This window comes from Parasteatoda tepidariorum, chromosome 12 (genome assembly GCF_982258835.1).
Source record: "Parasteatoda tepidariorum strain Cologne lab strain chromosome 12, Ptep-v5.0, whole genome shotgun sequence".
Classification (NCBI taxonomy): domain Eukaryota; kingdom Metazoa; phylum Arthropoda; class Arachnida; order Araneae; family Theridiidae; genus Parasteatoda; species Parasteatoda tepidariorum.
This window is the reverse complement of record NC_141766.1, coordinates 60,565,572-60,577,784: the sequence shown is the minus strand read 5'-3', so window position 1 is coordinate 60,577,784 and position 12,213 is coordinate 60,565,572. Positions and strand designations below refer to the sequence as shown.

Below are 12,213 nucleotides of genomic sequence, written 5' to 3'. Positions count from 1 at the left end.
CCTATTAAAGCAAATAAAAAATTATTATCAGAGCATGACTGAGTATCGGAAAAATTTTAAAATCAATTTTAAAGTAGAAAAAGTGAAAAAAATGTCGCCCTTTCTTGTAAAAAGTTATCGGACAGTCCCTAGAAAACTTCTGCTTGCAGCAAAATGCTCAGGTCTTCTGTACCATTCTTATTTCTGAATTAAAAAGACAGACAGTTAATTGCATCAGACGATCGCAATCCTAAACGAATGGACGGGAATAGAAACGGTCTCAGTCAACCGCAGATTTGGGCTACAGTCACGTGACTTCATCTTGTCCACGGGTCGGGGGTTATTCTTCTCTCTCTACCCCAGTATTTCAACTCTATAAGTATACCTCCAGAAAACTTGAAAAAGATATTTCTCAAAGCTTCAAATATTAATCACCAATACATTTGTATAAATAGATTTTTTTATTATAAACAAATTTCTGTTTACATTGTGTGGTAACGTTTTTTGATTTTTTTTTATTTAGTATATATATATATTTATACATAACTGGTCTAATGTGGCTCTCGAAAATCAGATGAAAGTGTGTAAATTCAAAAACTATTCCCTTTTTATTTCTGGCTGTGAAATTTTAAGTTAAAATATAAACTGAAATGATTTTCAAAATGAGTGATTGATTTAAAGTAAATTTTAATTTCAAAAGATCTAGATTAATGTCACAAGCGTAATGTTACAAGAGACTGCAACAAACTGAAAGTTGTTGTTGTTGTTGCTTATCCTCACTGTCTGACGGAGTCAGACAAGATCCACGAGTTCGTTGACTGAAAGGAAGTCGAAGACTAGGAGAGGATTGCTAAAGAGATTCTCCTTAGAGAGTCCCATGCAATCCAAGAGGTGCTCAGGAGAAGCCTGATGAATTTGGCACTTGGTGCAGGTGACGAAGGTTTTCCTGGCCTCGTTGAAAGTGAGGTACTTGATGTGACCGCTGGCAAGCCTTGTTAGAACAGTCCGGGTACGTCTGTCACAAGGGAGGTCAAGGGACAAACCCGGTTTTGATCCCTTGTACCAATTACGGGTAGGGGGTGTTTTCCACTCCTCCGAGGTGTTTGATTTTTCCAGAGAATATAACTCCAAAAAAGTAAGCGTCGCCAATAGCCCATTGTGCAGCTCTAGTGCGACGTAAATGAACTACAACAACCAAAAAAGTAAGTGTGGAAGTCAACGAAGTCATTGGTGAGGGAATGTGCAGCTTCAGTTAGTCCAAGGACCGGAGCACCAGTTGGTAGAAGTCTGTCTTGGCTCCTTCGCCTACTGATATTTAGCTGGGTATAATGGAATGGCCTTCACGCCTTGGGTGGCCCTACCAGGAGTAAAATCCCGACGTACTTCACCCATTCCGCCCAGGGTCACCCTCCCGCCACGATGAGGCAAACAGTAGGATTTGAGGAGGGACAAACTGAAAGTAACGATAAAAAGCTATGCACGATAATGCGTTCTAAAGAGACACAGAGGATTAGAGAGTTCGCCACCCAATAAGGTGAGCCAGGTTCGAATCCCAGAGGTGGATGATTGGTACGAATTCCACTCCCACCGACCACAGTGCTAACGTAAAATATCCTTAGAAGTACGCGGATCATGGGTTAGAATTCCCTTGCTGTCGAGTTAGCCATGGGAGGTTTTCCTATCCATGTAACGTAAATGCGGGTTAGTTCCACAAAAAATTCCACCGCGCTGCGTTCTGAAAGCAACTAAATCCAATAACGTTAGAAACTGAGCAAAAATTAAAAAAGAGAAAAAATAAGTAGGGCATCATAGAATCCAATGATAGTGAACATTAATTAAATGCAAAGTAAGAGATTTGATGCTGGGTTAAGCACATACAATTATCTCTTTACTCAATAAAGTGAAAACATTGTGATAAACTAAGACTGATGCAAAAATAAAGTTTAAAAAAAAAGGATAAAAGTTAGTGGTGGGGCTGAGAGATGCAAGAACCATAATTTTTATAAGACGCTAAGCCAGTCATTTTCTTTTTTTGACTTCAGCAACGAATGGTAACAAATTGAAGACGTTTTTTCTCATGTAAATATTCATTTGTGACCATTAATGCATATATTAGACTTCATTTTTCATAAGAATTCTCCGAGTCAGCTATTTTCCTCAAAATCAGTCCTAAGTGGACTGGATGTACCAGTACACTCATCACTAGCAAGGGAATAGTATAGAAGCGAAATCTATGAATTTTTCAAATCCGTTATTATAATTAGTTCTAGAATAAATTGTAACAAATTTTTTTTTACTTAATATCAAGTCCAATATCTTTCTGCAAAAATATTTTAAACCAAGTATACTGTGATATCAAATATCGTTTCATTTTTTATAAAAATAGCCTGCAAAGGACACTAAATAGAAAATTACTATATGCAGAGTTGGCAAGGTTTAGGACAGAATGGATTAATCCACGGTTTAAACCGTCCTGTCCAAAACCCTTTAATTCAAATTAAGTCACAATTTAAAAAAATATTGCGAACATTTAAAGGTTAATTTTTGAACAAGAAACAGACAAGTTTTTGATTTATTAAAAAAGTTTATTATTATTGTTAATAATGAATTATTTATCCTTATGTAAAAACATAATCAGTTTAAAAGCATATTTATTCCTGTTTAAGGGATAAGGTATTCACTTTTGTTGTTCAATGAATTATGGAGCTTCAAAAGTTATAAATCTTTTCTTATTAAATTATATTACTTTCTTTTAATAAGTTAAAGCAAATTGTATAACAAAGTATCAAATTTTTATTAATATATGTAATTATTATACGAAGAATGTTTACCTTTTAACAATGTTCAATTTTTCGGACACTTTAAGACAGTTTTAATCAGTTTAAGACATTAAAACCCATGTGTCAAGTCCAAAACCAGTTTAGGACATACAAAACCCCAAACCTGACAATATGTGTTAATATCTGTATTTAAGCCTTTGCTGGTATGTTCATTTTGTAGAGCTGTAATACAAAGAAAGCAAGCCCACTGTTATATTTCCTCTTTTTGTCCCAAACATCAGAGCTTCTCAGTCACATGCTCCTTCTCATTCGGCGATTTTGGCGGAGAAAGTAGTCCTCTTTTCTGGTAGATTCGTGATTTCTAATTATACAGGGAAAACAGAGAAAAGTCAAAAGTTTCAGGAGCGTTAAGAGTGAGGGAACAGTAAAACATTAGATTATTTTTCAACAAGACTTTGCTAAATTAAAAATTATTTTAAAATTTCAATTTTTAATGCGTATAATCAGTACAAAATTGTTTACATTTTCACAAAATCAAGAAAATTATCATTTTTAATTTATTCAGCAGTTTTAAGAAACATACAGTCATTGTGAATCAACCCTGTATAATTTTCGTCTGGACTTATGGATATTGAAGAACAGTGAAACCTCGATTAAGCGGGCACTCTTCCAACGGAAAAATATGTCCATTTAAGAGAGTTGTGAGTTTACGGGAAGGGTACCTAATAAGGAAGTTTAACACAGTAAATTGTTTTGAGAATATTTTCAATTATGTAAAAATTAAATAATCTGTAATAACTATCTGAAAGGATATTTACTTAAACTTACAAAAAGAATATTTGAAAAAGTTAGATATAAATACATAATTCTAGATGTACAAATAAATGAACATAATTTCCTAATAATATAGATATTCAAGTTACTCATATATCCAATAGGAGCTTTTAGTCCTCAGTCAGTCTCAATTACTATGTTTACAACCCCCTAACACCTACCCATCACTTGACAGAAAATGTGGTTAATACTTCCTTGAAAGTAAACAATTCTACTTTCAAGGAGGTATTAACCACGATACATGTACACAATTAATCCAGGTCACTAAATATATTACAATTAACCACGATATATTTACAATTTATCATCTATCAAGTGTTTGAATAAATGTTTCAGTTATATGAACACCTCAAAGATTATATTTCTGTTCTCTTTTTTTACCCCAGCTGTGTTAAATACAGTTTTCAAATTGATAAGAAAATGAAAGCAATTTTCAGTGGGGTAGAATCATTGAGAGCTTTTAAGATGCATATCAGCTTGTGGAGTCTCATAACCTGTGTCCTCTAGATAAACAAGCTGCTGTTGGAATGAGCAGTATCATTTCCTCTTCTTTCTTTGTAAATATAAGGCAGAGTGACAGAAGTAAGACTGATTCTTTAGTAGTGAAATAGCTTAACAATATTTTTAATTTAATTTATATATATATATATTTTTTTTTTGTTGCAGAAAACGCTTTTTTTTTTTTCAAATGTAGAAAAAATAGTGTCCGTTTGAAGAGATGGAAAATAACTTGTCATGGCAAAAATGACTATCCTTGTCCGGTTACAGGAGTCTCTGCTTTGAGGAAAATGTACATAATGGGTTATTCATAGAAGATTCACAGGAATTAAAAATATGTCCGCATTGAGAGGTGTCCGTTTCGCAGGAGTTTCCATAACAGGTTTCACTGTATATAAAAACACACGATCAAATTTTGGAACATAGCTTTTGCAATAGTGCTGCATCCATAGATATCTTTTCAGATATTAGGGACTTTTCGAAAACATACAAGAAATGATTTTAGATCAGTCTAAAAACAATATAAAAACTGGGAATAAAAAAGAATTGCAGCATCTTAAAAAAAACCTCGTCACTCTTAAAAGAGTTTTATTTAAACTTTCCGTTTCTATTTAAACAATTTTGTTTTTATTTAAACTTTACACCAGCCATGAGAGTAAACAAGTGTTAATACTGCTGCTTGTATTCAATTTTTTCACACATAATTTTCGTTTTTATAACTGTCAATGAACAGCCAACCCAATTTTATGGGCTTACGACCACTAATGCTTAACTTCGTAGCCTTGTGATTTTTAATCCAATCCAAAAGACAAGGGAACTCCTGGATCGAGTATTGGGAGAAATTTGCCCTTGTGGAGGGCTTTTTGATGGAACTAACCCGCATTTGCGTTACATGGGGAGGAAGACCTCGAGAACTTCCCACGGTTAGCCTCACTGCAAGGGGACTCTAACCCATGATCCGTCTACCACTGAGGATATTTCACGTCAGTACTGTGGTCAGTGTAAGCCGGATGCGGAATTCATAACAAATGAGATTCGAACCCGGTTCTCCTCACTGGAAGGCAAACGCTCTATCCCTTGAGCCATCGCGGCTCTTTCACACATTATTGCAATTAAAAAAGAGCAGATGATTTCAATTTAAAAATATGTAACGATTTCATCAAAGTATTAATAACTAAGCCTTAAAAAACTTTGCCCCATTTATTGAATAGTTTCATAATAATCCTTCATACCCCTCTGAGCAAATGCATTTCACCAACTGAATCAATTCAATGGAAGCAACTGAAATTAAAAAATATTGATGAATTTATTCTTTCAAAACATTATAAAGACTAAAAAGTACAATGTAAACAAATGATTAAAGAAAGAAACAATGTCGCCAAAATTATGTATATATTTATTAAGATTTTAGCAATAAAATCATACATCAATAATGAATAATTCTATAAAATCATTACTTATAGTTGTGTTCTCATTTGTTTATATTTACTCGTAAGATAAACTTAAAAGTATACATTTGAATGTTAGAATGAATAAAATGGAAGAATTAGGATTAATATGATGTTTTAAGGGAAAAAATATCATTCCAAAAGTTCATTTATGTAATAAATAAAACAATTATAATTCCAAAAAGTGATGAATTAACTTGTCTGTAACATGTATAAGGTTCTCTCTTAACAAATTTTTCAGTGCAACCAAATATGGCACAATAAACCACCATATTTTTAGATTTTTGGCTTTAAAATTCCAGCTAAAAAGTAAATCTTGGGTAAAAAAAATTTATTGGATTTATTAAATAAAATTGATTGAAAGATTTACTTCACAAGCACGAAGAGATAAAAATATTTTTTCTTTTCTTTTTACAAAATATAATTACTTGTTTCAATATTAAGTAATACAGAAAAAGTGTAAAGGAAAAATAATTTATTGTCTAATAAAAACTTCACTTTTTTAATATATTAATAAAAACATTTCTAGGAATTGGAACATTTCCAACCATTCTGAGTCCTTTCTTTCCTTCTTTTTGACGCTGCAAAAGTTTCATTCTACGAGTAACATCACCACCATACTATAAAAATGAAAAGAAAAAAATACAGTTTGTAAAATACTAAATGCAAAGTATATCGCAAAAACAATTATTTAAAAATATATGAAGATTGAAGAAAGTGTATGCCGTGACAACCTGGTCTGGCAAACACAGAGAAATGAGGGCTCATGATCTTGATTCTCGCCAAAGTTTATGATGTTTTAAAGCTCAGTAATGGGACATACACCAAAAAATTTAAAAGTGGTAATCAACATCAATTAATTAATTGCAATATATTAAAACTAGCACAATTTTCTTACTTATTTCTTTTAGTTCAGTTTTTAAAATGAATGTTCAGAATAGCAACAATCTAAACAAATTTGATGCTGAGTTTAAATAACTAAATTGAGAAATTAATGAATTGAGAAATCAATGAACTGAATTTCTACTGTTCTATCCTAAAAAGTGCAAATTCTACTTTTATTAATCCATCCTAAGTGAAAAATTGTATTTCCATTAAACCATTCTAAGTGCAAAATTTACGGGTGTTTTGAATATCCTAACTACTCCATATCTATTTAAACTATACATGAAAAATTGGTTGTTAGAAACAAAAAATTTATTTTGTTTGAAAATCAATATAATTAATTAATAAAATAATGTGAGAAATTATACTAGGCTCATTCCAATGACTAGAATTGCATACCTGCCAACATTGTAATCTGCATGACTTTACAATTCTGAGAAAGTATTTTACTCAATATAGTGCTACACAGAAAGTGTTATTAGAGGACATTTTTACACAAAATTTAGAACTATTTGTTACTAAATTTATAAAACCTATGAAAATACACTAGTCAATTTTGTATATATTTTTTACAAAGAATTTCATTTTGAAAACAATAATAAAAACCCTTTTTAAATCTTGAATAACTTTTTTATTACAAAATTGTTTCAGCAAAAATACTAATACTTAATCACAATTTCAAAGTTCAATTTCTAAATTAATAAAAAAAGGAAAAAATTAAATCAACGTTAGACTAAATTAAAAACAATTTTTGCCTTAAATGTTCATATGCAGGAGACTTAGTTGCTTTTAAGAATTCTTTATCAAAGGTCTGCTCATAACAATATCCAGTTTGAGTGTGAAACAGATTAACTTTAATGCCAACAGATGGCGCGCAGACTGAATGAATATTAATGTTTTTATTTTGTTTCAGTTTGATTTCTATAGCTTTGATGAAAGATGATCGTTTATGTTATGTCCGTCCTCTTCTTATTAAATATGTTTTATTATTAAAGTTCGTTTTCTTTTGAAGACAAGCGACGCAGTATCGAAGTCTGGTAAAAAGATACAACCAGGTAGGAAAGAACATTTGAATTATTTCTACTTTATTTCTTCAGAGTGGTCTTGAAAATTAGAATGTCCTTTAGTGATTTATCAGGCAAAGAATTTTTAAACTGTGATCTATTTTTTTAAAAACTATGCTGAATACTCTCTCACACCCAGCATTGCCGTGAGGTATGCTTAAAATAGCCACTATTATTTTTGTTATCCTACTATAATTTTTTAAACATTCATCTTTGGATGTTATTTTGGAAACAACATGCCATTTTTTCTTGTCTATTCCTATTTCTTGTGAAGGTAAATCAGTAATTTGCAAATCACTGAATTCTTCTAAAAGTCTATTTCTCTTCATACCTTCAGTTTCTTCAGCATTTTCACTAAAACACATTCATGGAAATTCTTTTAAAAAGAAATCTACATCTTTGAATGATTTTGTGCGAAACTTTTCAGTATCTGCCACTTCAGCAGACAATAAAAACTTACTATTCAAAGGAAATTTCTGCCAAATATAGTTGCAGTCTGTAATAAAATATTTTTCTTGAATACTATTGAATACAGAAGTGAATACAGAATGAACTACTTGAATACTACTTGAATACAGAAAAGCCTTTTTAAGGCTGATATTAATTTGGAAGCAGCACTACTAATTATAATATATCATCCAATTTATGATTCTTCTCTGAAACAAAGTTAATGTCCATGAGAGAGGAGCCTTTAATAACATCTAGTCTTGAAACCAATTTTGAAACTTAGTGTTTTAATAAATCCAATTAGAAAGAATTCAAAGTATGAATTCTTAGCTAGCAGGATAATTAAAGAGTTTTTAAAAACTGGGATAATGTAATTTAAAAATAAACAATAAGTTTTACACATACCCAATGAAAGAAATGAAAGCATTTGTTCTTTCCTAGTCAAAGTTGATTCCTGTTTAGAAGATTTTGTCAAAGAATTATTTGAGCAACAGTCTACCTTTAATTTCTTCACAGATTTTTCTATTTCTAAAAGTCTTTTCTTTTTAGAAAGATTTTCATTCTCTCCTTTGCCGTCATTTACTGATTTTTTTTTAAAGGTATAGAGTAGTCATTAAAACCATTGAAATTGGTTTTTTAATTTAGTTGATCCTTATAAAAACTACACAGAGGATCCCATTGTTCCAAGCTTCTACTCAAAGAGAGTGATCTTGTGCAACTATGTTTCAAAATTATTATTATGTATCAGCACCAAATAAAACCTCTAAATCAAAAAAAATATCAACCGAAACATCACTTTCAGCAGCAATGTGTGGTAAATGGCAAGGACAGTCAACAACAAAAATTTCTGGATTTGCTGTCTTAACCTCTCGACATATCATCAAAACTCTAAACTGTGCAGAATTATTAATTTCTTGATATAGAAATGATCTTTGATTGCACTGTAAACCACAACTCGCTACAGAATGTTGACAGAGATGCCAACTGCTCCAGACACGAAAAATAAATTTTAAAAAATGGTAAATAACTACAAACTAAAATTTTGTTTGTAGTTATTTAAATATTTGACTATTTGCGCTTGATTTTTAAAAGGTATAGTATGACATAACTACTATAAAGTGGTGAATTACATAAGCCTACCAATTATTTAGAAATAGTGATGGATAAAAATCTACTAAATTGAATTTATTAAACCAAGAATCACAATTTATAAACTACCACTTTAAAATATTCAATTGCTGTTCGGAGCAAGTTGGCATCTCTGTGTTGAAGACACATCAATTATTGCTTTGACATAAGAAACAAAGGACGTCTACCAGACGTTTTCGTATGTCGAGGGGTTAAATACAGCAGCAAAACCACCAACCATCACCGACACATTATCGCAGCTAAATGCCAAGCTATTTTCCTAAGGAAAATTTTTTGATTTTAAAGTATTTAACACCAAATTACTGATGTTCTGTCCAGTAGAACTTGCATCTAAAGTCAGAACTGCAAGCAGCAATACTTTGACTTCGTTGGCTTTTGTGTCGAAGTAAGAAACAATTATAGGATAAAATTGTACAGCTGCATTATTTGCTGCCACAGCAAACATTTGTCTCTGAAGAGATTCAACAATGGTGGCAATTTTAACATAGACTATTTTTGGCACAAAAGCAGCAGTTTTTGTTCGTCCTGCAACAGATTTTTTTGCAACATCCTTTTAGGGAACATTTTCCTAAATAATGGGCTCGCATGATTTGCGATACTAATAGGTTGATTGTGCTCTTCAATGAACAACGTAAAATACACTTCGGTCTTTATTACATCCATCAATTCCAGACACAAAATATTTGCTAATGTTTTCAATTTTATTTACACATTCCACTAAATCTTTGTCTCTTCATACGTATATGATCATTTATATCGTTCTTACCACCATCAGCTATTTTAAAATCTAGTACGAATCCAAACATTACAAAACACATAGTGTTGTGATTTGTTAGACTTAATTATTCAAGGAAAACTTTTAGAATAAGATTCTAAAAATATCTGAAAGTAAACTTCATGAGGCACAGTTACATATTTTAAAGCAAAATCATACCACAATCTATGCACACCAAATCATTAACACAAATAACATCACCATAGCCAAAAAGCGCTCTTAATCTAGAAACTCCATAACCTATGGTTAAAATGAGTTAGCATTGCTTATTCATTCATTGCTGGTAACATGATCCCATATATCAGAGGTCTTACTGGCTCATTTCGTTGAGGCGCATATCCACTCTCATTGGTTACCAATTGTTTGTACTTCACATGATTGGCTACCGAAACCAACCAGTTTACAATTTGATTTAAAAAAGCACATTGTTAGTTAAAAATATTCTTATTGTTAATTAACAATAAGAATATTGTAAATTTTATTTATTTTTTCTTCTTAAAAAAAACTTAAGAACTGTAAATAAATATGCAACCATATAATTTTAATGCTTGCCCTTATGATCGGGTAAAATACCATACACTGTAGGACTAAACCGTAAAAGTTGGCTGGTATGGAGTTGATATACCACAAGCATAATGCTTATCTGTCGTACTTAGGAGTACCAGGACATAGTAAATTTTGGGAACCCTTGGACTAAGTCATTTTAATGAAAGGCCATTTTATCTGATCTTCTACAATTTTATACCCATCTTGAAAAAAATGCAAAAAGAAAAAGCAGAAGTAAATATAGATCAGGAGTTTACAGATGTTTTGCTTATAAAAAATATTAGATAAATTTCATGCAAAATTCTCTATCTCAACACTGAAAATAAGCTTCGCAAAACAACCATTTCTTATTGCTTGGCAGACATTTTTAACCACCAAGGCAATTTCATTAATTTCATTCAAAAATGTCTCAGCCAAGCTCTGCTTCTTCACTAATTAGAGAATACTACTAGGGGTGATCCATACATATATTTGTTATTTACTGATATTAGAATTTGCCAAAACTGATAGAGGGTAGGAAGCATTATTTTTATAGTTGATATTAGGTTATGTCGAGAATTATTTTTCAATTATTAAAACAATACAACTTTTCAGAAACACTGTAAATTCGTAGGGGCGGTCAGGGATGAGATTAGCCAAAAGGCAAAAAAGCTGAATTTCCACGATAGTAAATTTTACGCAAGTGCAACCCTTTAATAATAAATTCCAGACTGTTTAAGGTAATAAATAATGTGTTGACATACAATTGTGTACTAATCTATTATTATATAAATGATTACATTGATACTTAACATTTAGTGAAAATAAAAATTACCATATGAGAAAATAAAGCTGGAAATTATATTTTTCCTCAGTTCACATAAGAGACAATTATTACTTGAAAAACTACCTGGTTTAGCAAATTAAAACTACTGAGAATATACATTAATATTTAATTTCTTTTAATAAATACTGTTATGTGATTTACAGCAAATATATCAGTAATATTACTTTTTAAATTATATTGGAAAAAAAACTTTAACTATGGACCGAATCATTATGTTCATATTATAGTCTAATCTAACTAGAGCCCTTTGAAACATATCAATAACAGTGAAGTAGAAATATATAGTAACTCCTTAACATACTAAAATTGCTATTTTAGTTTGAAAAATTACATGACAATCAGCAACTGTTTAGATAATTGTTTTTTATTTGATAAGAATTTTGTATTTTATAGCATAAATAACAGCAATTATAAATAAAATTTTGATGATGAGTTAACTCATTTTCCAAAAAAAAAATTAATTAATTCCCTTTTTAAGTGATTGCTTTTGTTTGCTATATCTTTTATGTTTGCTATAATTAGTCGTTAGTTCATCTTCAAACATCTTGTAACAAATCCTATTTTTTCTTCTTTGCAAGCCCAGAATGTCAGTTTTGAATATATTCCCTTCCAGTTTCTCTGATGTTGTAACACTTACATATACTAATAATCGGCGTTAGAAAAACAGTCACCTTTATAGTAACTAATTTTAAAAAAATTACTTCTTACAAGAATCGCGATAGTTGATCTTAAAATTGCGTGAATATGAATAACAATTATGGATTTTGAAATCACATGAATATGAAACTAGATATACAATTTCGAAAATGTGAAAATACAAACTGGGATATAGAATTTTTAAAATGAGTAAATACAAATCACGATTGATAATTTTTAGATCGCGTAAATACGAATCATGATGTGTAATTTTTAGATTGCATAAATAAGAATCATGATGCATAATTTTTAGAATGCAAATCCCAATGCCTTATTTTAAAATCGC

The 12,213-nt window shown here is 30.9% G+C and overlaps 1 protein-coding gene across 11 annotated transcripts in view; it reads right to left on the bottom strand.

Moving 5' to 3' along the window:
* Positions 1–5,999: 5,999 nt before the first annotated feature.
* Positions 6,000–12,213, bottom strand: part of waw (Translation factor waclaw) — a 63,381-nt gene continuing 57,167 nt past the window's right edge. For all 11 annotated transcript variants that reach the window (XM_043039829.3, XM_043039832.3, XM_043039830.3 and 8 more), the window contains one exon: positions 6,000–6,159. In XM_043039829.3, coding sequence (XP_042895763.2) covers positions 6,034–6,159 — 126 coding nt within the window. In that variant the 3' untranslated portion in view covers positions 6,000–6,033. The remainder of the gene's footprint in view (positions 6,160–12,213) is intronic.